Here is a 27,965-nt window from a genome sequence, read left to right as displayed (position 1 = left end):
AATTTTCATAAATTTTACAAGTATCTATTGCTCCTAACAAAACATTTTGAAGAAAGGATCTTTAGAAAACCCTTAATAGCTATAACTGAAACAAAATTCATCATGACTTTTTAGAAATACAAATTAAGTTGAAAATGTTTTAATAAGCATGTTTAAGAAGTCCTTAACAAGAAAAACAATATGGCTGAAAAGAATAGGATGTATGCATGTATACAAAAACACTCGAAAGAGGCTTCAATCATTAGGTGAACCACTGCTAGATAAACTGAGTGTTAATTGTTAAACAAATTGTCTTATATCTGCTACCCATTGGGAAGCTGAGGCAGGAGGATTGCTTGAGCCCAGGAGCTTGAGATCAGCCTGGGCGACATGGGGAAACCTCATCCCTACAAAATATAAAAAATATAAAAAAATGTGTAGCAGTAATAATATGGAAGTTAGAAACAGAGGTTGGTTTTGGGAAACAGCAATTAAGAATGCTACCTTAGGCTGGGTGTGGGGGCTCACGGCTGTAATCCCAACACTTTGCGAGGTAGAGGCAGGCAGATTGCTTGAGGTCAGGACTTCAAGACCAGCCTGGCCTAGGTAGTGAAACCCCATCTCTACTAAAAATACAAAAATTTGCCAGGCGTGATGGCATGCACCTGTAATCCCAGCTATTCAGGAGGCTGAGATGGGAGAATCACTTGACCCGGAAGCTGGAAGTTTCAGTGAGCTGAGATCATGCCACTTGCACTCCAGCCGGAGCAATAGAGCAAGACTATGTTTCGAAAAAAAAAAAAAAAAGAATTTTACCTTAGACAGGATAACAGTAATATAACAACCGTGGAGAAATGTATGATAAGCAATTGGACTTATATGACTGGAACTGTTTTTTCTTTCTTTCTTTCTTTCTTTCTTTCTTTCTTTCTTTCTTTATTTGAGATGGAGTCTTGCTCTGTTGCCCAGGCAGGAGTGCAGTGGTGCGATCTTGGCTCACTGCAACCTCCACCTCCTGGATTCAAGCGATTCTCCAGCCTCAGCCTCCCAAGTTGCTGGGACTTCAAGCATGCACCATCATGCACAGCTATTTTTTTTTTTAATTTTTTGTAGAGACAGGGCTTCATTAAGTTGCCAGCTGGTCTTGGACTCCGGGGCTCAAGCGATCCTTCCACCTCAGCGTCCCCAGTTGCTGGGATTACAGGTGGAATTTTTGAAAAGTCTATTTTAGGATGGCTACATAAAGGTAATGGATGAGCCCGGGAAGTAGAGGAGAATGCTAAGACACAGGTGCTCCAAGCAGATAAAAGAATAAAGAGAGTTTAAGATAAAACTTCAGGGAACACACACATTTAGTAGATGGGGGGGAAAGTCAGACAAGAATGAGAGGTCATGCTCAGAGAAGTAGGAGGCAGGAAAAAAACCACAATGAGATGAAGGAGGGATGAACAATGAACAGAAAAGAAAGGTCAGCAGGAATTCGAATTGTGGACAAAACCTCTTGGCTTTGATGATTAGGAAGGCATTCATGCTTCTTCCCACAGTGAGTAGGGAATATCACTGGTTTTGCAGCTAAGGATAGGGGAAAGGACATAGATTTTGAAATCAGACAGACCTGTTCTGCTCCTTGCTGGATGTGTATTCAGCAGGTGCATAATCTGACACCCCAGATGCAGGGGAATATACAGCCAGCAAGTCGTCTAAGAGGACAAGTTATGGAGCCTGCTCTCTTCACTCATGACTATGTGTGGCCACCATCTTAGCCCTGTGATCAAAGCTGCCACTTAAAGTTCTGTGCCTCAGTTTTCTTCTCTGTGAAATAAAAACAATAGGTCTGCCTCACAGGACTCTTGTGAGTGATACATGAATTATTAGAAACACAGCATAAATATTGCCTTAACAACAAAATAAGGCTGGGTGCAGTGGTGCATGCCTGTAATCCCAGCACTTTGTGAGGCTGAGGCATGAGGATCCCTTGAAGCCAGGACTTTAAGATCAGCCCGGGCAACAAAGTGAGATTCCATCCCTACAAAAAACAAAATTAGCCAGGTATGGTGGTGCACACGTGTAGTCCCAGCTACTCAGGAGGCTGAGGCAAGAGGATCGCTTGAGCCCAGGAGTTTGAGGCTGCAGTAAGCTGTAATTATTGCTCTACTGCACTCCAGCCTAGGCAACAGAGTGAGACTCTGTCTCTTAAAATAAACCTAAACTGAACTCTTTGTGCCTCAGTTTCCTCCTTTATATAGGAGAGGAGGCAGCACCTATTTCTGAGGTTGTTGGAATAACTGATGTCAAAGAAACTTCGAAGTTCACTCCCCTGTTCTTACAATGTTGATTCATCGGCAGTTTATTGATGTCTTTCCTGAGCACCTGCTCTGTGTGACGTTGGATCACCCTATGCTCCTGTACTGTTCTTACCCACCCTCCCCAGTATAGAGTCAAGTTCCTATGTTTATGGCTTAATTTGAATACAGAATAGTTTAATTTCCTCTTTGCACTCGTGGCTCAATTTACAACCCAGGACTCTTTAGTACCACTCACGACAGCAATAAGCATAAGCATAAAAGTTAATCTTAACATCAAAATAATTCAAAGTACAATAATTAAAATTCAAGAGCTGTGGCCAAGAAACATGCCAGTTTAAGAACATCTCACACCGGGGACTGTTGGGGGGTGGGGGGCTAGGAAGGGACAGCATTAGGAGAAATACCTAATGTAGATCACAGGTTGATGGGTGCAGCAAGCCACCATGGCATATGTATACCTATGCAACAAACCTGCATGTTCTGCACGTGTACCCCAGAACTTAAAGTATGAAATAGAAAAAAAAAAAACAAAACAGAATGTTACTTATAAGCTCCAGGCTGGGTGCGGTGGCTTATGCTGGTAATCCTAACACTTTGGGAGGCCAAGGTGGGTGGATCACTTTAGGTCAGGAATTCAAGACCAGCCTGGCCAACATGATAAAATCTCATCCCTGCTAAAAAAAAAAAAAATTAGCCGGGCATGGTGGCACACACCTGTAGTCCCAGCTACTCTGGAGGCTGAGGTGGGAGAATCACTTGAACCTGGGAGGCAGAGGTTGCAGTGAGCCGAGATGGCGCCACTGCACTCTAGCCTGGGTGACAGAAGGAGACCCTGTGTCAAAACAAACAAACAAAAAACAAAACAAACATTACTCACAAACTCCAAATATCATTCCCACATCTATTTATTTATTTTTGTGGGGGTAGGCTTCTCAATGGACACGGGATATTTTAGTTAAAGTTATGTCTGCAAAATAGGTCCCTAAATAACATAGAAGTTAAAAAAAAAGAAAATGGCTATCAGTATTTCAGTGGTTATTAAAACCCCCAACATGTTACTTTTCCATCATGACAATTTGTGTCACTATTTGCCAGTTAAATTCAGGCCTGTATTAAAGCTGACATAACATTTCCCAGGAAACTGCTACATAAAAAAGATTGCATGGGAGAAAAACGCCACGTAAAGTTTTTCTAATATGGCCATATTTATGAAAAGAACAGCAGCAACAACAAAACTCCTGAATTTAAATGTTTTGGTCTGTGATGCTGTATTGACAGACACAAGAAATCTATAAATAACCAAGTTATTTATTTTCAGGTTCTCATTTTATTCTATTGTTTGTTTCTTAAGCGCAATTCACACTTCTTTGTCATCAAACTGAATTCCTTCCACTGCTTTTTATTTCCTAGCCAGCTTTGTCTATCACACTCTATTGCTCTATTTATATGGTAAGTATTCTGAGTTAAAAAAACTTGGCATGTCTCAAGCACAGCCACCTTGTACCTGTACAGGAAAACCAGATGTCATACTGCAATCACAAAGCAGTTCCAGAGAGAGAGAGCGAGAGCGAGAGCGAGAGAGAGCGAGAGAGAGAGAGAGAGAGAGAGAGCGTGCTTATTAGAAAAGGAATTTCCCTCATTCATTGCTGTATTCCTAGGTTCTAGAACAGCAGGTAGCATATACTAGTTGCTCAGTAAACATTTATACATTGAATAGATGGGCCAGGCATGGTGGCTTACACCTGTAATCCCAGGACTCTGGGAGTCTGAGGTGGGTGGATCACTTGAGGCCAGGAGTTTGAGAACAGCCTGGCCAACATGGTGAAAACCCATCTCTACTAAAAATACAAAAAATAGCCAGGCGTGGTAGCGCGTGACTGTGGTACCAGCTCCTCAGGAGCCTGAGGCAGGAGAATCACTTGAACCTGGGAAACAGACATTGCAGTGAGCCGAGATCGTGCCACTGCCCTCTAGCTTGGGTGACAGAGTGAGACTCTGTCTCCAGTTAATCAATCAACTGAATGGATGAATGTGTTTTCCTGTTTCTGCATATTCCCTTCCATTCACTCATTCGTTTATTCCTTCTTTAAATATTTGCCATGCACTGCGACAATGATGTGCTGGATGTTGAGGCTTCTATAGTAGATGAGACAAATATGATTCCTGCCCGCCATGCAGGAGGAGCTTAAGGAGTTTATCGTCTAAACTAGTGGGTCCCCAAAAGGAGTGTTCCAGAAAGGTACTGCTGGATTTTTGGTTGTTTCAACGACTGAGAAGCATTACAGGATGCTTGTACACAGTGGCTAGGAATACACCTGTCCTGCATTTTACACAACAATCCTATGTGATTATAAGATGGATGTGCACCTCCTCTCACGATCTTTGACTATCCTGCTGGAATTCATGTGGGCGAAAAATATAAAATTATCTGAACCTAGAATCTAAATCTTTTTTGGATATGAGTACAAGTCTTTTTGCATAGTTGTAAAATATACTGAATTTTCCAGAAATGAAAGTACTGTGACAATCAATGAAAGATTGTACTTTGTTTGGAACTTTACCAAATTGTTAACTATTGTCTTTAATAGCCGCACACCTGTAGGTGTACATCACTGCTAATCTGCACATGCAGTGGCCCTATCCATGGGACTGCTTCCTCACATTTTCTAGTGTGGTTATGCCAGCATCATAACCCATTGAAATACACATTACCAGAGAATAAATTAATCTTTTTATTCATTGGGTCAGTATTTTGACCCAAATGGTTTTTAAAAATTTGTGTTGGTTGTTTGCATTAACTATACATTTCACTTCAGGATGATAAAGGACGAGTGCTGAAATACAGGTAAAAGAAATTGAGTCTGGGCCAGGCACAGTGGCTCAAGCCTGTAAACCCAGCACTTTGGGAAGCTGAGGCAGGAGGATCATTTGAGCCCAGAAGTTTGAGACCAGCCTGGGCAACATGGGGAAACCTCACCCCTACAAAATATAAAAAAATTAGCCAGGCATGGTGGCATGTGCCTATGGTTCCAGCTACTTGGAGGCTGAGATGGGAGGATTGCTTGAGCCCTCGAGGTCAAGGCTGCAGTGAGCTGCAATCATGTCAGTGCACTCTAGCTTGGGCAATAGAGTAAGACTCTGTTTAAAAAAAAAAAAAAATGAAGCAGAAAAAGAGAGGAGAGGGGAGAGGACCAAAATTTAAACTGCTGGTCAAATAATTACATTTATACGAAGCAAACTGGGTGATGTGAATAATGGGAGAAGCTCCTTTGTGCAGTGTAGTCAGGAAAAGCTTTTCTGCAGAACCACAGTCTGAGATGTTTAGGATCAAAGTAAAGGGCAGGGAAGAATATTCCAGGTTTAAAATAATAACAACAACAATAATAATCATCCAGCAAGACCAGAAAGGTGGAAAGAAGTTGGCTTGCTGGAGAAAGTGAGGAAAATAAGCAGTGATGATGAGGTGGAGTGAGACAGAGCACAGGGTATAGACAGTGGGCTTCCTGATGGTGCCCAGAGCTAGCGTGATGCAAAGCGGGTGCTGGGCAGTTGGGATAGCTGCATGAATGAAGCATCAGAAAAAAGCAGGAGCAGAGGCCCAGTCTATGGCAGCTTCATCCTTGAAGGAATCAAGATGGGTAAGCAATATTACAGCAGGGAAGGTGGGAAGGGAGGGCTGTGTCAATGCACGGGGCAGTGGGCAGAGATCCAGGTCTCCTGGGACCTCCAGGGGCCTGCAGCCTTGGGGTGCCAGAGTCTCCATGGAGCAATCCTTACAGAAACCTTCCAGAAAGTTCTAGGGTTTTTTGCATATTTTACGTGCATGTTAGTTGACTCAGACATTACAGAGGAGAACAAAAAATCAGAGGCCGGGCATGGTGGCTCACGCCTGTAATCCCAGCATTTTGGGAGGCAGAGGCGGGTGGATCATGAGGCCAGGACTTCAAGACCAGCCTGGTCAAGATGGTGAAATCCTGTCTCCACTAAAAATACAAAAAAATGAGGCAGGCATGGTGGCAGGCACCTGTAATCCCAGCTACTCGGGAGGCTGAGGCAGAGAACTGCTTGAACCCAGGAGGCAAAGGTTGCAGCGAGCCGAGATCGCGCCACTGCACTCCAGCCTGGGCGACAGAGCAAGACTCTGTCTCAAAAAAATAAAAAAACAAAAGAGAAAAATCAGATCAAACTTGCAGAGCCTAATCAGCTGGGCTTATGGCAGATACTTTTGTGATTGTAACTAGGACTTAGTGTTAGCAGCAGCTCTGCAATAGTATCAAAACATTAAATAAAGGCCACATTTATTCAAGTGTCGTAATCATTTGTGTGATATCATTCATGATCCTGAGAACAAATCATAGCTCACACTAACACCAAATCGTTAGTTACATATAGAAGTCCCATTTTTAAAAAAACGACGATACATTTTTCTTTTCATTATAACAACTTTTTTCTACCTAGGTTTATACCTGGAAAAGAATAACTACAAGTAATGTTTGTAAAAGATAAGTTTCTCATCCAGAACTCCAAAATCTAGAAAGCTCAAATAACAAGAAGTGATAGAAGGACTATGTTAAGCACCCTGAAACACTTAGAGTGTACATGCAGAGTATCCCTTATCTGAAATGCCTGGGACAGAAGTGTTTCAGATTTCAAATTTTATTTGGATTTCGGAATATTTGCATGTATGTAATGAGCTACATTGGGGATGGAACTCAATTCTAAATACAACATTCATTAATGTTTCATGCACACTTTATACATATAGCCTCAAGGTAATTTACATGATATTTTAAATAATTTTGTGCATGAAACAAAGTTTGTGTACGTTGAACCATCAGGAAGCAAAGGTGTCTCTAGCCTACGTAAGTACTCAAAAAGTTTCGGATTTCGGATTTTTGGATTTGGAATGCTCAACCTGTAATATTGAGCTTCAGATGTGACTTTGAAGAAAGAAACCACACATGGTTTTATGGTTGTGCTTTAGGTTAATTCTCTGAACCCTGCTGACCCCTGTGTAGATTATGCAGATATTTTCAGAACCGGAAAAGCTACTGCCCATCACCTGCTCTGCCAGACTTCTCATAAGTCCCCACTCCTCTGTTGTTGGGCCCGCTGGGTCCTGAGACTCCTCTAAAGATAGTTCCCCCATCCCTATAGTTGTAATTGAAAAACAAACATACAAGCCAAAACAGCAACAACAACAACAAAAACACCGCAAAATAACCCTAGCTTTCCTTTCAGCCTTCATCTTCTGTGACCTCAGCTTCATCCAACACAATCAACCACACCATGACATCTGGCTCCTCTCTAGGCCCCACCATAACTGTCTTGCACTCGGCTGCCATGTTTCTCTCCCCAGGACTCTTCCAACAGCCTTCTGACCTTTTCAAGGCCAGCACAAGTTGGTGGAAGGGTGGAGAGTTGGGTGGTGGCTGGGACCAGGCACAGTGGAAAGTTCTCATAGGACCTCACCAAGGAGACTCTTCCCAAGACAGGCAAGCAGTTTAAGGGCCCAAGTCAGGAGGAAAAAAAGGAGCTAACACTTAACAAGTGTTTGTTAAAGATTAATACCTCATTATCATACAGTGCTTTGCTATTTTTAAGATTTTCAAATTATATTTGAGCCTTGAGGTCTATAGGGGTCATACATCATCATTACTCCAAATGCAAAGATAAGCAAATTGACTCTCAGGGATTTGACTCTGGGTAATTTGTCCAATGTCACCCAGCTAATTAAGGCCTACTATAGTTTTTTGACAGACTATACATTCCATTTAAATACTATAAAGTACTCACCAAGCTACTGGACACTTGCTGGTATTAATGAGTGCCAAGCTTTTTCAAATATTTACCAGAATATGAGTTTGCCCAATGGCTAGTAAGATTTATTGTTTATACTAGAAAGAAAACTTTGCTCATACTATTTCCTTATAATGCCTTTGGGCAAAAAAAAATAGATAATGGCTTTTGTCAGAGTTAGCAGACTAAACAGATACATGTGATGAACCGGAAGCCCTCAGCTGCCATAGAGCAGTATAAAGAAAGTTTTTCAGAACTAAGCTGGTAATCCAAATTTATACTCTCAAATTGGATTGCCATGAATCAGAAATGCTAATAGTTCATAACCCCTGGAATACTGTATTCTTTCTTATCAACCATGTGCCTTATTTTTCCCTCAAATTAAAGTCTTTGGTTAATTTTACTTTGATGTGTACCTTATACTGAATCAACGTAGATCGGCGAACTGTGAAGAAAAGAAATGCTTACATATTTCGTTTATATCATAAAGTTACAGAGTTAAAAACAGTTGAGAAGGCCTATGTCCTTAACTAAGACTTTTCCAAGTCCATACAAACATACGTTTCATATAGAATCATAATTTTTTTTTTTTTTGGAGACAGAGTCTTGCTCTGTTGCCCAGGCTAGAGTGCAGCAGCACAATCTCAGCTCACTGCAAACTCCGCCTCCCAAGTTCAAGCAATTCTCCTGCCTCAGCCTCCAGAGTAGCTGGGATTACAGGTGCCCACCACTGTGCCCGGCGAATTTTTGTATTTTTAGTAGAGATGGGGTTTCACCATCTTGGCCAGGGTGGTCTCGAACTCCTGACCTTGTGATCCACCTGCCTTGGCCTCCCAAAGTGCTGGGATTACAGGCGTGAGCCACCTCACCTGGCATAGAACCATAAATTTTTAAAGCCCAATTCTAATTTTAAAACATGTAGAATTAAATGTAGGCCACATTATTGTATAGCAATCATATTTCTCTAATAAAAGATTTCTTTCATTACCCTTTTTCTGAACAGATCACATTTTCCCACTACCAGACATAATATTTCATGAATAAGAAAAATAACTTTATTAAAGTATTCTATAATTTATAGCTTTACTAGAGATGATGTAATACATCTGATGGATTCAAAATATGCTCACATATTCTGTTCACAGCTTTTATTGATACAAACATATATGTTCCTTCATTTGCCCAGAACATGAGAAAATCCAATATACTAATAATTCCAAATTGTGCTAAATATTACATGTAAAGCATTCTCCCTTAAAAATGTCATATACTATGAAATGCTATGAAGCATGTTTCTTCTAAGTATTCCTTGAAAAACATTTTTGCAACAAAACCTATGCAGTCCCTTGTAATTCATATAACAATTAAGTACGCACTTTTGAAAAATGACATCTAATTAACAGAAACTCTTCCAAAGCAACAAGTGGGTAGCAAAACTAAGTAAACAAGAGTGCTTAAAAATGGAACTCCTGGAATGCTTTTAAACCATGTTACTTGCTTATCATTCACTGATTATTCCTGGTTTCTCTTTTCTTTCTCGATTTATCAACCCTACTGTTCCCTATTTCAGTACTCTTCCATGATAACATTAGACCAAATTCCACAACCTAAGAGCTTTCATACAGTGGTGACATGTGCTATCTTCACAGCCCTGTATGATAAAGTAATTATGTTCTGTTGGTGTTGTAAGAATTAAGGAGATCAGATGCCATGCTTTTTCCCTGCTTCACAGAGGGGCCCTGTCATGGGACGTGATGCGTGGAAGTCCACCCAACTCATGCGATCAGAAAGGTAACAGGATTATCAGAATATCAAATATCTTACCCTTATATAAGGATAAGAATGAAGTACGCAGAGGCTGGCTTGGATGCAAAAATGTACTTTTAAGTTGTACTTTTAGGTTGAATGCCTATTCATCTTGGGCATTGCATTGAACACGCAGAAGAAATAGACCTGTCAAAATATCATCTGTCAGAGCTCTGCAAACAGGTCAAACATCCTTTTTAGGAGACTCTGAACACGCCTTGAGAGAGCAGCAGGAGTGCAGAACATTTGAAATTCTCTATGTCTATATATGTGTTTTAAATGTCATCACTCTCTTCCTTTGGTTTGCAAAAACTGTCACCCATTTTGACTTGTTGAATCAATGAATTCATCAGGAAAAAAAGCCTCTAATAGAAATCACACTTTAAAAGAGACTTTCTCTAACTTTGAAAGCAATACAACCAAAGAATCTTAAATTATGTGAAAAACTTTCCTAATTCTGTAATTAAGAACTGATCTAGTTTATTATGTTGAACTCAATTCATTTTGTTTCCTTTTGTTCCAGATTAAGGGCAGAGAGGAAATTATGCAAATACACTGGGTTGGAAATTATTTCTCTCGGCTTGTACGGACCATCTGGTTTTCCATGGTAGAGTGAAAAAGGCAGAAAACGGTAACAATAGAACAACATGTGTTTTCAACAAAATCCTTAAGAATGCTTTGAAATTTCTGGATGTAGCAAGTCATTTTCCAGTTCATCATCTCACCCAATTAAAAAATATAGGTAGAAGAATGTAAAGAGACAGTAATCATTGTATATAGCAGATCACTGAATATGTAGTCTATTGCAGAATCAGAAAAGATCTCTAGCACAGTCCAATTTCCCCAAGCACCTTCTTTCTTGCCTTATGATACTTTATCACAGAATTAATTGTCTTCTCATCTGTAATACAACATGATGACGGGATACAGAATATATTTAGTCCTAAGCCTATATTTGCAAAAGAAACATATTTTAAAGATCCCAAGAAAGCCTGATGAGAAATCTGGTTATAAATACACATTTTAGCAAAAAAGAAAAAAAAAGAAAAGAAAAGAAAGGGTGTACATGTGATCTTTATAAAAATATATCTACTTTGTTTTTATATACATTCCCCTGTGAGAATGACTCTATGCTATTGTTTTTCCGAAAAGTAGCTGGCATATAATAAGAAAAAAGCAGCTCATTGAAAAAAATTCTAGTTGATCATTCTAGAAGATTGAAAACTATGTTAACAAAAGTTACTTGTTTAGAGAAGATTAAGAATGGTTTTTAACTGTGATAGATGATGGCTTGAGCTCAGGAGTACAAGGCCACAGTGAACTATGATTGTGCCACTGCACTCCAGCATGGACGGCAGAACGAGACCCTGTCTCAGAAACAACCACCACCACCAAAAAACCAAACAGAAAATGGTTTTTAAAACACAAGTTAATTTTAAGATGATCTTGGTATCACACCCATGGGGTGATTTTCATGAACTCTGCCTAGGAAATAAACAGCTGGCCTTTTGTTCTGCTGCGTGAAGGCCTGCCAGGTCTGTTGGACTCCTGGAGGGCTGATGGGCAATCTCACCTCCTGCTACAGGACATGCAGGGTTCAAGGTCAAGGATGTGCCCCTGGGTGAAGATTAAGGGAAACTAAAGCGCTACTCCTGAGGGAACGCCAGCTGCTCTAGCAGCTGGGGCCATTAGAAAGTGCAGTCACCAGAGGCAAAACAAACAAAAACAACAAGGAGGCACAGGCAGTGCTGTGTGGGCTGCGTGCATGGAAGAGGCTGCCCTTTTGCTTCCAATTCCTGCTTTTTCCACGGACACCTGTTGGACCCCACGCTAGTGACAAACTTGACTGTGCTGAGATGCTTCATCTGCCAACTAGAGATGATCATGCGTCTACTTCACTGGGTTGTTATGAGAATTATTATTATTTTTTTTATTATTTAAAAAAATTGTTTTTGAGACTGAGTTTTGCTCTTATTGCCCAGGCTGGCGTGCAATGGCACAATCTCGGCTCACTGCAACCTCCATCTCCTGGGTTCAAGCGATTCTCCTGCCTCACCCTCCTGAGTAGCTGGGATTACAGGCACTCGCCACCACGCCTGGCTAATTTTTTGTATTTTTAGTAGAGACAGGGTTTCACCATGTTGGCCAGGCTGGTCTCAAACTCCTGACCTCAGGTGATCCACCCACCTCGTCCTCCCAAAGTGCTGGGATTACAGGCATGAGCCACCGCACCCAGCTGTTACGGAATTAAAAAAAAAAAAATAGATATAAAGCATTTGGCCTCATGCAACGTACGTGCGCAATACAGGTGGGTTTTTATTAAATTGTATTTTAAGCATTGTGACAAAATATGCATAACATACGATTTACCATTTGAGCCAATTTTAAGCATACAGTTCAATGGCATTGAATACATTCACATTATTGGGTAGCCATCACCATCTTCTAACTCCAGGATCTTTTTTTTTTTTTTAAATCATCCCCAACTGAAAGTTTGTCCCCATTAGACACTAACTCTCCACTCCCCTCTTCTCCCAGCCCCTGGAAACCACCATTCTAGACTCTGTGAGTCTATTCTAGGTCCCTTATATAAGTGGGGTCATTCTGTATTTGTCTCCTTGTGTCTGGCTCATCTCACCTAGCAGATTGTCATCAATTTTAATGGCATTTTGAGCCAGGTTTATGCTGCTGGAATGGAAAACGGTCCCAGAGAAGTCAGGCAAACTCAGTTGTGGAAATTAAACCAATATATATTTTCTCAGCCTAAAAGCAGATACTGCATCAACAGTTGGACCCATTATTCTTCACACACGCTGTGGTCTATTAACTTAGGTCACTGTAGTATGCCGGAGCTCCGGGAAAACGGTTCTTTTTAGGTCTCTTTAAACAAACGACTTTCAACAACATTTTCACCAACCAGTTGTTCCAGCCACAGCATCACATCCTTCAAATAGAAGCGGTCAAGTGGAGGCTGTATGGGGAACTCTGAATCTTATCACACCTCCTGCAATGTCCTGTGAATGCCCACCCTTCATATAAAGTACAAAGAAGTGAAGAAAGGCTGAGGTCCCTTTGTTCTGTTTGGTGGGACTCATTCTGTCACTCGGGCTGGAGTGCAGAAGCACGATCACAGCTCACTGCAGCCTCAACATCCGGGACTCAAGTGATCTCTCACCTCAGCCTCCCAAGGAGCTGGGATCACAGGCACACACCACCACATGTGGCTAATTTTTAAAATATATTTGTAGAGACAGGGTTTCCCTACGTTGCCCAGGCTGGTCTCAAACTCCTGAGCTCAAACGATCTTCCCACCTTGGCCTCCTAAAGTGCTAGGATTACAGGCATCAGCCATCTTGCCTGGCCTAGTTCTGAGGTCTCTTTAAAATATAAACTTTGTATCTGGGCACAGTGGCTCAAACCTGTAATCTCAGCATTTTGAGAGGCCAAGGCGGGTGGATCACCTGAGGTCAGGAATTCCAGACCAGCCTGGCCAAACTGGTGAAACACCATCTCTACTAAAAATACAAAAATAGCCGGGCATGGTGGTGCACACCTGTAGTCCCAGATACTCGGGAGGCTGAGGCAGGAGAATCAGGAGGTGGAGGTTGCAGTGAGCCGAGATCAGGCCACTGCACTCCAGCCTGGGTGACAGAGCAAGACTCTGTCTCAAACAATCTATCTATCCACCTATCCATCCATCTATCTGTCTGTCTGTCCATCCATCTGTCCATCCGTCCGTCCATCCATCCTTTTTCTGAGTTCAAATTTAGCCCATATAACCACCTTGGGCCTCTGTATTCCAGCTACAGTGCCAAACATATGTATCTTAATTAAATCATTTTAAAGAGACAGTTGACAAAATTATTCTCTAATTGTTGTCATTCAGTAAGTATCCTAAATTGAACTTAATTCCACAATTTCCAAATTTTCAACTGATCTTTTACCCGGAGTGTTCTTTAAATATTTATGTCTACAATGCAGAATTCATGATTTCTCAAAATGTACATGGTTGCAAACGTGTTTTTATCTTGTTATGTTATCCAAGTAAGTGGCAATTTCGTCAACAGAGGCCACATTTAACTTCACCTAGATAGTACTCAGCATATCACATGTGAGTCATTAAAATTTTGGGCAATATCATGAGACTCTTCTTTTTTCTATATTGTTATATTTGGGTGGATATACACGTTTTTTAAAAGAATGCCCAGATATCAAATCAGCATTAATTATTCACAGCCCACTGTAAAAGACTTGGAAGTTGAGCTGTGCATGACGCTCAAAACCTTCTGATGTAGAATTTAGCCTTGAAAAATTCCTTTCAAGTGTTTATATTGAACATTAAATCTCATTAAGCGAAGTCACGAAAATAGTCCTCAACCTGGGTCCAACAGAAAGGATCTCAGGCTTATCAGATTTCAGGTTGCAGAAATACCTGTGTTGTTAGAAACATGGTCTCAAGATTCAAGGTACATTCCTTAAGTAATTACTCAGGCTTCAAAGTAAAGACAAAACTAGGGACAGCTATTCTCAGATGCTTTAAGGATACTGCATTATCTGTATAGGCTTTTATAGCCTTCCAAACAGAGCAGTAGAGAGATAAAAATTATTGCCTTCATTGTATAGGGGGAAAAAAAAAGCCTAGAGATGTTAATCAACTTGCTCAAAAACTAAGGAGCCAGTGCTAGAATTAAGAATAAAATCTTGGCTGGGCATGGTGGCTCAAGCCTGTAATCCCAGCACTTTGAGAGGCCAAGGTGGGCGGATTGCCTGAGCTCAGGAGTTCGCGACAAGCCTGGGCAACTTGGTCTCTACTAAAATACAAAAAAAAAAAAAAAATTAGACGGGCATGGCGGCATGCGCCTGTAGTCCCAGCTACTCAGGAGGCTGAGGCAGGAGAATTGCTTACATCTGGGAGGCGGAGGTTGCAGTGAGCCAAGATCTCACCACTGCACTCCAGCCTGCCAGCCTGGGTAACAGAGCGAAACTCCGTCTCAAAAATAAATAAATAAATAAATAAAATAAAATCTTGTTCTTGTCCTTTCAGTGCAGTCAGATATGTCCATCCTATCATGTTTTCAAATCAAAGCCTTTTTCTTCTATTAAGAAGATTAGGCGGCACAGAACAGTATGAAACAGACTTTCTAAAGGGTGCACTTTTATCAATGAGTATGGCCCCTTCTGACTGACAGCAGCAGGTCTATTTTGTGTGTTGGTAGCACAATTAAGGATCTTAGATGTGATTTCACGGGTCAGGTTTTTCTCTTCTCTGATGTCCAAAAAGCCACTAACAGGCCAGGTGCAGTGGCTCACACCTGTAATCCCAGCACTTTGGGAGGCCAAGGAGGGTGGATCACTTGAGCTCAGGAGTTTCAGACCAGCCTGGGTAACAAAGTGAAACCTTGTCTCTACGAAAAACACAAAAATTAGCCAGGCGCGGTGGCACATGCCTGTAGTCCCAGCTACTCGGGAGGCTGAGGTGGGATGATGGCTTGAGCCTGGGAGGCGGAGGTTGCAGTAAGCTGAGATCATATCGCTGCACTCCAGCCTGGGCGACAGAGTGAGACCCTGTCCCCCCCGAGCTCCCCTCCTCCCCCAAAAAAGCCACTAACATTAACAAAGCTAGGTAACTGAACAAAGGTTGAAGGAAAAGTGATGACTATTTGTGAATTAACAAATGACATGATATTACATTAAGATCAAAATACTAGCAGATCCCTTACCAGAAAACCATGTAGAAAGTTCCAGTTCTGGCCGGGTGCGGTGGCTCACGCCCGTAATCCCAGCACTTTGGGAGGCCGAGGCGAGTGGAACTCGAGGTCAGCAGTTTGAGACCAGCCTGGCCAACATGGTGAAAGCCCGTCTCTACTAAACATACAAAAATTAGCCAGGCCTGGTGGCGGGCACCTGTAATCCCAGCTACTCAAGAGGCTGAGGCAGGAGAATCGTTTGAACCCGGGAGGCAGACGTTGCAGTGAGCTGAGATTACGCCACTGCACTCCAGCCTGGGAAACAGAGTGAGACTCCATCTCAAACAAATAAAAGAAAGTTCCAGTTCTCCAACTCTTAAGAGGAGAGTGGAAGATCTCTGAATGGCCACTGGAGGGGGAGCCCTGCAGGAAGCTACAAAGGCACAGGGTCCCTGCCAGGCCCTGCCAGCCCTGAAACAACAGAAATGTGATGTTATGTTGGCTTGTGCTGTCCCGGACAATGTAAAATCTATGAACAGAAAGGTGAGACAGAATGCACTTTTCATACTAAGCATGCTTCGGTCAGATGTGACCTTTTCCTTATTCTCCGTAATGGTTATTAGCTCCCTGTCAAAAATAAGTGAGATACCTGAATAAAGTCAAAAGCTTTTTGCTCCACATTCCGAAACTGAGGCTTAATCCTGTGACTAGTCTATCTGTTGATTTCTAATTACGTGCATACTCTATTTCTTCAAGCCAACCTCTAGAGATACCAGTAGGGTATTACAATATAAATTTAAGATAAATTTATATGAAAGACAGTATTTTGATAGCATAGTATTGGATAGGGGAAAAACTATTCCACAGTTAATTCTGTAAGGATTGTTTTTGTTTTGTTTTAGGGAGCGGAGTGTGTTTAATAGGAAAGAAAGAAGGAAGAAGCTCCCCCATACAGAGACAGACGGATGGGAGATCCAAGGCGAGAGAGGGAAAGCCTGTTAATATCCAACAAATAAAAAGTAACCTATTAATCTAAATGCAGGAAGCCTAATGAAACAATTCGCACAGAAATACAGAGAGTATATAAATATTCACCTTCAGTAGTAATCCACTAAACAGAAATTAAAACAATGCTGTATAACTATTTACATGAGAAGCAATCATTAATACATAATACTGCGTACATTGTGATAAAATTAGTATATGAATAATATTGGCATTGTCCACTGGTAGAATTTGGAAAAAAAGATATCAAAAGCATAGCCAGGGACTTATAAGAACATTCAAACCCACTCACTGTGCAAATAATTCCACATCTGATAATTTATCTCAAATAAGTTATTTAATGGAGCTGAAAACCATATGTTCAAATTTGTTATAGATTTATCTATGAAAACAAAATTATAAAATCAATTAAAAAGTCCAAAAATAAATGACCATTTTATTGGACAATCAATGGCAGATCGTCACGATGTTATATTATGCTGATTAAACAGTGATCTCAAAATAAGGTTGAAGGAAAAAAGGCAGAACCCACAATTGTCTGAACACTGCAGTTACAACTATAAAAATATGTATGCTTGTAGAAAAGAACTGCAGTACAATATGCCAGCATAAAAATATCTGACCACAGCATGGTGAGCTTGTGGGGTATTCCTACACCCACATTCCTTTAATATTTCTTCTGTTTTATTTTATTTTATTATTTTATTTTGAGACGGAGTTGTTGCCCAGGCTGGTGGTGTTCAGGCATGAGCCACTGCGCCCAGCCAATTTCTTCTATTTTTAGTAGTAAAAATTTTAATTACTTTGAAGGATAGAGCTCTTTTCACACCTGTAATTCCAGCACTTTGGGAGGCCGAGGTGGGTGGATCACCTGAGGTCAGGAGTTTGAGACCAGCCTGACCAACATGGTGAAACCCCGTCTCTACTAAAAATACAAAAAAATTAGCTGGGGTTGGTGGAGGACGCCTGTAATCCTAGCTACTTGGGAGGCTGAGGCAGGAGAAACACTTTAACCAAAAGGTGGAGGCTTCAGTGAGCCAAGATCATGTCACTGCCCTCCAGCCTGGGTGACAGAGTGAGACTCTGTTTAAAAAAAAAAAAAAAAAGTTTTGTCAATTTTAATAATGAAAATAACTGCAAATCTCTATCGCGACTGCACAAAATGACTGTTTCCACAAACTGATCGTTTTATGGGGCAACGTAAAATCAAACAGGATGGCTCCTCTTGATGCTGAAGCCAGCATCTCCATGTACATACATTAGCCACCAGGCCTTATGAACATTATACTTACATTTAAATACAAATTATATCTGAAGAGTGATGTAGAAGCCTGCAGCCTTAGATCATTATTTGTCTTATAACATACAGGAATACACAGTCACATGCTAACTTTCTTTCTTTTTTTTTTTTTTTGATAAATGCTTGAGCAATATAAAAGTAAAGAGGAAGAAAAAATAATCGACCCAAAATTACTAGCCTTCTTAGAATACTTCATCATCATCATCTTATTTGTTGTCTCAGGTTTACGACCACTCAGATTTATTTATTTATTACCATTTAGAAGTTGAGGACCACTTTGATCATTGGCAGAAGCTAGAAAATGTTCACATATGCAGAGACTGAAAGATTTGCACACAGTTTTAGAGCGTTTGTATTTGCTTTCCCCTCCCAGCCCGCTGATAGCTGACCCAGAGGTCTCCAATTAGAAGTCACACTTCACAAGGGGGACATTTAATCTCTCTCCCTGTCCTCCAATATGCAAATAAAAACTCAACTCATCACTTTCCTTTGCTGCCTATCAGAAGTATCATAGTTTGGGATTTCAGAGCTAAGTTCTTTCATTCCTAGCTATTGCAGAAAATATAGGAAGGCATACACCTTCCCTGAATAACTCTAGGAACTATGCTAAGCCATCTATATAATTATATTCTATGCATGTACTCTGATCGTTTTAAAAAATTCTCACAAGTATCTTGAAACACAGTTATTATTATTCCTAATTTTACAGATGATGAAACTGAGGCTCAGAGAAGACAAAATCTGCCAAATCACACCATTATTTAGGGGACGGTTTAGTATTCAACGTCAAGTCTGACTGGATCGAAATACTTGCTCTTAACCACAGTCAGAAAAAACAAAAATTACGGGTAACAATAATAATTTAAAAACCTGCCCAAATCAGAGAGATCATTGTTATTTGGAGGAAGGGAAGAAAGGATAGAGAAGAAGTGACCACCTAGGTCTAAGAACAACGGCACTCAATTGCAGTTATTAAAGATACCATGTTCAAGAAATTTACAATGCAACGATACCAGGATTCATAAATAAATTGTGCACTTAAAACTAGTCAGACTGATCTATATATATTTGCCTTTGGCGGTAGAAAGTAATTACGCCAAATTGCATTGGTTTATTGATTTCATTTTAATGCACAATGAGAATTAAATGGGTAATTTCTAAATGTATTTCCTGCATTTGGGGTTTGGAATGACTTTAGAAGGTACTGAAATAAACTGAAACTGATATAAAAACTGAAATCATACTTGCGATTAGAACAAAAATAAAGACCACACAGTTTACTCAGCATTCTAAACAACTATCCCATAATACATATACAGGCACATATAAATATACATATATAAATATACATATGTATAATTTTAAAAATTATCTCCATTTATATTCTAGTCCAAACTTGAAAGAATTTCTGTCATTATTGGAGAACTTTGAGAAAGACTGAATTTAAAGTGTTGAATGGTTATAAAGACTTTTAAAAGAGTTGTTTTAAACTTTAACCATTCAAAAATCCAAAAATCCATGTGTTTATAAGCCCTATTCAAGCATACTTATTAGTTAAAATGAGAAGTAGCCAGGCCACAGGAAACAAAAAGTCTATTTTTAAGAAAGAAGTATTTTAAAAGACTAAACATCCCTGTGCAGATTCCCCATGATACTTAAAGACAGGACTAAAATTAATTGTAGGATAAATTATTCATGTGATAATTATTATTTCTGTAGACACGGATCTTGCTCTGCTGCCCAGGCTGGTCTCTAGCTTCTGGCCTCAAGCGATCCTCCCACCTTGGCCTCCCAAACTTTTGGGATTACAGGTGTGAGCCACCATACCTGGCCTCGTGACTATTTAATATCATATGGATTGTCATTCTTATTAAATAACTGTGACATAATTGTGACCAGTTTTGTTGCTGAAAATATTCAAAATGGCCAATGGAATGTATGTGGCAATTTGCATTTTAGGTTATACATGTTTTCGTAATTCACAGAATTCCGCTGCAGGAAAAAATATAGCAGTTATTTCATGTTTGATAATATTCTTAAAAAGCAAGCAAGTTTACAGGAAATGATTCCAGATGTACTCAAACAGGTACAGAATAATTTCTAAATTGGACATGAGTAACATGTGATAGGTGGGCGTGACATATCTAATGCCCAGAAACCGTTGATAATTAGTGTATACATTGCCAGCCATGTCAGAACCTAAAGAAATAGAATTGTCACGTACAATACTTAATGAGGGCCAACTCAGCAAGTAAAATTCTGTATCTTTAGAAAACTTAAAGTAAAATCTAATAAAAGAATCATCAAAATCACATAAAAAGTATCTCAGTTTCCAGTTTTATACGATACAACATAGAAGAAATGACCACAAAGATATTTCCTAGCAAGAATTTTTTTTCTCTATTATACTAAATTTAGTATAGGTTGGAACAATTAGAAACAAAAGAAGTACTTAAAATAAATTCTAGACAAACTATTAATTTTAAAATGGTATTCTCATGTCCTATTAGCACAAATATTTGTAACTTTATGACTTTTATTTTTACGGGCTCTGGTTTAGTTTTAGGTTCAGGGTTTTTTTGTGCATGTTTTCATCCTTTCCTAAAAAGTCACCAATTAATAATAATAAGGTCTTTTCTTTAAAAGTTCTAAACCAAATCCGAAGACCCAGTCAGTCAGTCCTCGTGTGGCAAAGCTTTATGTTTAAGTATTTTAAACTTTAGACTGTCATGTTTGTATTTTATTAAATTCAAAATTTCTAAAGTTGATGAATAGTAAAAGAATCTTAATTTGCAGCAACACAGCAAGTCAGACCATCCTGATTTACACAGATAGGTCTCAGACACACAAGAAGTCAGTGGCTAGGCTGTCAGAATGATACTCAAGACAAGTGCTGGTCTGTAGCTGGAAAAAGCATTTTCATTTTCCACTAAATTTGTCTGCACCGGGACTCTCTCCCTAAGCCACTAAATGAAGCTCAGTAACATTCAGTTTAAAACCAAGAGTTACAGTTTCACTTGCTTAAATCACCACAGCATTAAAGTAATACCACTGTGAATGGCAACATTTCTGGCAAGATAAGAAAGTCTAAAAAGTTAAGTAACTAGTATGATTTTAGCTCAAGCTCGGCAACAGTTCTATGCATTCCTGTTTTCTTTAAACCGCACCGTGCATCTGGCCGGCTTCTCTCCCGTATGCTTACCCCAGGAATAATGTATTTAGTTTGAGGAGCTATAAGGCGTCTGTCAAGCATGCTAGACCAATTCCAAGTGCGCCCAGCACTCCAGCAGGAATTTTCTTCACAGGAGCAAGAATTCAGGACTAGCTAAAGGCAGCCAAGTCTTGCTTTGCTGAACAGCATAGCAACTGCTTTCCTTTTTCTTGCTGGCTTGGGGTGTGTAGTCTTAGTTAGTGTGACTTTCTAAAGTTCGTCGGATCACAACAGCTCTCTGTTCCAGAACCACTTAGGCAGAGCAGAGGAGCTCATCAAAGTCAATTAACAAACGCAAGTGGGAGGGTCTTATTCTCCTCTGAATTACGTCAGCTGGCTTGGAAGACAGACGCCTGCAAACTTGTCAAAGTACAGTAACACTTCATTAGTATCAGATGCGACAGGTCCCTCCAGGCAGCCAGGACTCCAGCCCTGCTCGAGAATCCTTTCTTCAGAACAGAACAATAGGTTGCATAACTGGATAAGCTGTTAGCATTCAAAGAAACTACTGTCTTGAAAGTCTGCAATAAAAGTAAAAATATTTTTCTACTCCCACCCACTGAAGAAATATTTTCTCTTTTGCACACAAGAAAGTGATATCTTTTTTTGTTGCCTTTCAAGTTCTCAGTGTGTATGGAAAATCTAATTTTTTTCACAGTCAAATGAGTATCACTTGGAGACATTTACCTTTTGTAAATTAAAAACTTCTTTATATTAAAAGACAGCATTAAACATTGAAATAATAAACACAATATTCTGAGAGCATGCTTGCAACACACACATATATGTATATATATAGGTATTACTATCCAGGAAATAGAACTCCTATAAATCAAAAGGCTCACAACCAAAAGACCCACAACTAAAAGAACATGGAAAACAAGACGTGAATAGATAAATCATAGGAGATAAAATTCTAGTGGTCAATACACAGGACTTCCTTTCTAATCAGGAAATACAAACTGAAATCACAGTTTACCATTTTGCATCCATCATGGTGGAAATATTTTTTAAAAATCTGAAAATCTCAGATCTTGGTGAAAATGTCAAGAAGGGGATGGCAAGCTATGGCCCACAGTCAAGCTCAGTCAGCCACCTGTTTTGTATAACCTACAAACTAAGAATGTGTTTTACATTTTTAAATTACTGGGGAAAAAATAAAAAACAGAATGGTATTTTGTGGCACATGACAATTACCTGAAATTCAAATCAATGTTCTTAAATAAATGTTTATTGGAACATACGGGCTTGTTCATTTACGTATGCTCCATGGCTGCTTTTGTGCTCTTTACAAGAGCAGTCATTGCAACAGAGACCATGTAACTCACAAAGCCTTAAATATGTCCTACGTGGCCCTTTACAGAAAAGGTTTGTAAGCCTGTGATGCAGAGCAACTAGACTTTCACATACTGTTGGTGGGAGAATATCTTATTTATTTATTTAGAGATGGAGTCTTGCTGTGTCGCCCAGGCTGTAGTGCAGTGGCGCGATCTCGGCTCACTGCAACCTCTGCCTCTCAGGTTCAAGCCATTCTCCTGCCTCAGCCTCCTGAGTAGCTGGGATTACAGGCCAGTGCCATCACAGCTGGCTAATTTTTGTATTTTTAGTAGATACGGGGTTTCGCATATTGGCCAGGCTAGTCTCGAACTCCTGACCTCAAGCGATCTGCCCGCCTTGGCCTCCCAAAGTGCTGGGATTACATGCATGAGCCACTGTGCCCAGCCTGTTGGTGGGAGTATAAACTGGTACAGTCACATTAGATATTTAGCAGGATATAATGAAACTGTTGATGCACAAGTCCTCAGGCTTGGCATCCCACCCCTCAGTACATACCCAGGGATACCCTCACATGAGTACACAGGGAGGTGCATGAATGAAATGTCCCTAGCTACACCGAGGGGCTGTAGTAAAAAACGGGAAACAGGCTGGGCATGGTGGCTCATGCCTATAATTCCAGCACTTTGGGAAGCCGAGGTAGGAGGATCATTTGAGCCCAGGAGTTTCAAACCAGCCTGGGCAACAAAGGAAGACCCCGTCTCTGCAAAAAAATTTAAAAATTAGCTAGGCATGGTGGCATGTGCCTGTGGTCCCAGCTACTTGGGAGGCTGAGTTGGGAGGATCATTTGAACCTGAGAGGTAGAAGCTGCAATGAGCTATGATCATACCACTGCACTGCAGCCTGGGTGGAGCCAAGACCCTCTTTCAAAAAAAAAAAAAAAAAAAAAGGAAAGAAGGAAAGAAGGCAGGAAGGAAGGAAGGAAGGAAGGAGAGAGAAAAAGAAAGAAAAAGAGAGAGAAAGAAAGAAGGAAGGAAGGAAGGGAAAGAAGGAAAGAAAAAACCTAGATGCATATCACCAGAAAAGTGGATAAAATTTTGGATACTATTCAGTAGTGAAAGTGAAGGGTCTGGAAGTTACCTACTTGAGTAAATCCCTACAAACACAATGTTGATAGAAAAATCAAGTTTTGGAACTTTAAGGTACCTTGAGAACCTATGTGTACAAGTGTTCCCTTTTCTCCACACCCTCAACAACACTTGTTATCTCTTGTCCTTTTGATCACAGCCATCCTAACAAGAGTAAACTAGTATTTCATTGTGATTTTGACTTGCATTTCCCTGATGATTAGTGATGTTGACACCTTTACATATATTTGTTGGCCAGAGTTTTATGTCTTCTTTGGAGAAATGTCCATTCAGGTCCTTCATACATTTTAAAATCAGGTTATGTCTTTTTTCCATTCTGTGAGTTCTTTATATATTTGGGGTATTAACCCCGTATCAGGTATGTAATTTGAAAATATTTTTTCCCAACCCACAGGCTGCCTTTTCATTTGGATAACTATTTCCTCTGCTATGAGAAAGCTTTTTGGTTTGGTGTAATCTCACTTGTTTATTTTTGTTTTTGTTGCCTGAGCTTTTGGTGTGATGTTTTAAAAAAATTATTACCAAGGCCAGCATTCAGCAGCTTTTCCACAATGTTTTCTTCTAGGAATTTTATGGTTTCAGGTCTTTAATCCACTTTGAGTTGATTTTGTTCATGGTATAAGATAACGATCCAGTTTCATTTCACTGTGTGTATGAATATCAAAACATCATGTTGTACACCTTAATATATAGAGACTTTTTAAAAAAAGAACCTATGGTATGATTTGCAGCAAATTTGAAAATATGCAGAAATACTATATATTTTATGCAGGTGGTAAAACATGTAAAAAAATAAATATGAAAATAATGAATGCCAAATCCAGGATGGTGGTTATGTCTGGAGAGGAGTATATTTGGAAGCGTTAGTGAGGGGAAGGGGCAACTTTATCAGTAATATGTTTTCAAAACTAGATCACACCTACATCATTGGTCATTATAATATTTTCTATGCTTCTTTGTATTCTGAAATAATTTATAATAAATAAATGTCTAAACTTAGGAAAAACTGTTAAAAATTTTTGATACAAAACGTGCTAGACCACTGTGGCCATTAAAATGCTTATGAGACACTTCCATTACATAACAAATGCTACAATGGGTAAGAGTAAATAAAAGAAAAAAGTCGGCCGGGCATGGTGGCTCACGCCTGTAATGCCAGCACTTTGGGAGGCTGAGATGGACAGATCACTTGAGCTCAAGAGTTCAAGACCAGCCTGGGCAATAAAGAAAGACCTCAGGCATAGTGGTGCATGTCCGTAGTCCCAGCTGCTCAGGAGGCTGAGATGGGAGGATTGCTTGACTCCAGGAAGTCGAGGGGGCAGTGAGCCAAGATTATGCTACTACACACCAGTCTGGGCAACAAGAGTGAGACCCTGTCTACAAAGAAAGAAGAAAAAAAAGAAGAAGAAAGAAGAGAAAAGAAAAGCAAAAAGCAAAAGAAAAAAGTGGACTACCAATTTGTTTTTACAGTAAAGATTCCACTGTTAAAAATATTTAGAAGAAACTTGTAAGGAAGCATATGAATTATATTAACAGTGGTTGTGGGTTACTAAGTAGTGGTTTGAGGGTATTTATTTTTTCTTTCCTTTTAAAAAATTTAGTACTTTTCAAACTTTCTACAATGGGTTGGTATTACTTTTCAACCTCAAATAAAGTTTAAGTGTCTAACACGCAACCAAGGATTATCTAATTTTCTAGGGAAATTAGAACCCTTTGTTTAACTCAGCATTTATTATGGGTTAGGATATTTTTTATCTCTGTAAGGATAGACTTTAACTTGTCAAAAGCTGACAGACATGCAAATGAATTCGTCCAATATAAATAAATTGGTCTAGGAGAAATGCAAATGATTGCTGTCTTGTAGGAAAGATTATCCCCTAAGTCATCTTTTTTTTTTTTTTCTTTTTTTGAGATGGAGTCTCTCTCTCTGTTACCCAGGCTGGAGTGCAGTGGCACGATCTTGGCTCATTGCAGCCTCCGCCTCCCAGGTTCAAGCAATTTTTATGCCTCAGCCTCTCGAGTAGCTGGAATTACAGGCACTCGCCATTACACCTGGCTAATTTTTGTACTTTTAGTAGAGATGAGGTTTTGCCATATTGGCCAGGCTGCTCTTGAACTCCTGACCTCAGGTGATCCACCCACCTTGGCCTCCCAAAGTGTGGGATTACAGCATCAGCTGCCATGTCTGGCCCACCCTAAGTCGTCATTTTATTGTTCTGGGGAGTATTAACCAGTTCTTGTATCTAATTGAACAATTCATAGCCCAGGGTTCTTTCTTTCAATGACTATAAATACTTAAACCTTTCCCATAATCTTTCAAACTGGCTTAACCATGCTGCCTCCTTTAATGAATTAAAAACAAAATTTGGCCTGTATTCAATCTATATTTGTTTGAAAGACATGTTCTGAAAGTTTGGAAACATTATATTTAGACGCCAGTTTTAAATTTGAAGCCATAGTTCCTCTCTCTTCTGACAATGGCATATTTGAGTATCAGCTTTCCAAACCCAGCCCACTTTAATTTATAATGCCACCAAAACATATTTACAATAGAAAAATGTTAACTAATAATGATTTTGGGTAACCAAAAGCAACTGAGGTTTGAAGAGAAGGATGAGGATGGAAATTCTAAATGGAACATATAGGAATTTCAATGCCTTTCCAAGCTTCTGTAAATTTTCTACTACTAAATAACTGTATGTGTATGTGTGTGTGTGTGTGTTTTCTTGCTGTCAAACAAGACTGAGAGATATTTTGTTGAGGTCCTTGGGAAGAACATATAGAGAAAAACTAATGAGGAAAAACTAAGGAAAAAATGTATGCGTCAGTGAGAAACAGACCTAAGATTGAAACCCAGAAAAAAGAATAATTGAGGTTCATGTAAGACAGGAAGTGATGGACTTAATATATATATATATTTTTTGAGACAGAGTCTCGCTCTGTTGCCCAGGCTGGAGAGCGTCTTGGCTCAATGCAACCTCTGCCTCCTGGGTTCAAGCAATCCTCATGCCTCAGCCTCCTGAGGTAGCTGGGATTAAAGGCATGCTCCGCCATGCCTGGCTAATTATTTTTGTTGTTGTTGTCTGCTTGTTTTTACTAAAGATGGGGTTTCGACATGTAGGCCAGGCTGGTCTTGAACTCCTGGCCTCAAGTGATCTGCCCACCTTGGCGTCCCAAAGCGCTGGGATTACAGGTGTGAGCCATCACACTCTGTGAAAGTGATGGTTTAGATGATAGATAATTTGTCATGCCTGACACCAGAAGAAATAAGAAATCCAAGACAATTTGGTCACTTGCCAGTGTTAAGAGAATAGAAAAAGAAAGGCTATCTTAATTTAAGTGGTTAAGTCCATATCCAACGGTATTTTTTTTTTTTTTTTACTTTTCATACTTCTGACAAATTTTCACATTAGATGTCTGTAACTTAGGTAACGAATGTCTGAAATGTATAGTCGTATTATGGGATAAATATATTAAAATAGCATGTTTTCACGGTTTTTTCCTAGTTATGAAATAATTTTTCTGGTTATATTTTCATTGTTGAGTACCAGAAAATCAGTGAAAGGAAAGCACAAAACAAAACAATGCTTCTCCTTGTCATCTCCCAGGTTTCTAATCTATAAAAAGAGGATAAGACTTCAAAGGATAATTGCCAGAATGACATAAAACATCTAGTACACATCTGGCACACCAGAATTGCCAAATAAATGTTGATTTCCTTTGCTGTAACTCAGTGGTTCTCGACTGGGGGTGATTTTGACCCCTCAGGGGACATTGGGCAATTTCTGGAGCCATTGTTGCTTGCCACAATGGGGAGGGGTGAGGAGTTTACTGGAATCTAGTGGGCAGAGGCCAGGGTTCCTGCTCAGCATCCTACAATGCACAGGGGAGCTTCTCATCACAAAGAACAATCCTGCACAATATGTCCATAGTGCTGAGAATGAGAAACTGGCCAGAATTGAAGGTGCCCTTTACATCAAAGCTGTCAATGTGAAGTGCTTTCAAGTATAACCTAAGATCCCAGAATGTGAAATTCAAATTCTCCATCTTGTTCAGATTCCTTGAAAGTAGGACAGAAGACTGGAGAGGCAAAATGCAGGAGGAGAAAAACCAGACCCCCGTGGGTCTCAAAAGCAGCTCCTGGGATCTCAGTTAAGTGCCCAGTTATTCTGTGATTCTGGGAGAAGCCCACAGACGCCACTGGAGTAGCTGGGTGTCAGACTGCAGATGGAAGGACCTGAGGTTTCTGCAGTCCCAGCTCGTATTCACACCGTGGAACATTTGTCCTTAGCTTGTTTCCAACTTCCTTCCATCCCCTGCTCCCGTCACTTGCCCCCAAGTTGTCTTTGCTAAACAGTGAAAAGGGCTTAATGAAAATGACATTATAACTAGATGCATGCTCACTAATCTGAAAAGAGAAGGGTTCTTTCTGTTGATTTATTTGTAGT

General features: G+C 39.9%; 1 protein-coding gene across 9 annotated transcripts in view; it reads right to left on the bottom strand.

The window, feature by feature from the left end:
• CACNB2 (calcium voltage-gated channel auxiliary subunit beta 2) overlaps positions 1-27,965 on the bottom strand; it is a 403,546-nt gene that overhangs the window by 181,776 nt on the left and 193,805 nt on the right. Inside the window, exon 1 of one of the 9 annotated variants that reach the window (XM_003312472.6) lies at positions 21,085-22,565. The exons of the other annotated variants lie outside the window; for them this stretch is intronic. Coding sequence (XP_003312520.1) covers positions 21,085-21,135 — 51 coding nt within the window. The 5' untranslated portion in view covers positions 21,136-22,565. Of the gene's footprint in view, positions 1-21,084; positions 22,566-27,965 lie in introns of those variants that run through there. 9 annotated transcript variants of the gene reach the window in all.

The sequence above is a fragment of the Pan troglodytes genome, chromosome 8 (assembly GCF_028858775.2).
Source record: "Pan troglodytes isolate AG18354 chromosome 8, NHGRI_mPanTro3-v2.0_pri, whole genome shotgun sequence".
Taxonomy (NCBI): Eukaryota; Metazoa; Chordata; class Mammalia; order Primates; family Hominidae; genus Pan; species Pan troglodytes.
This window is presented reverse-complemented; position numbering and strand designations above follow the sequence as displayed.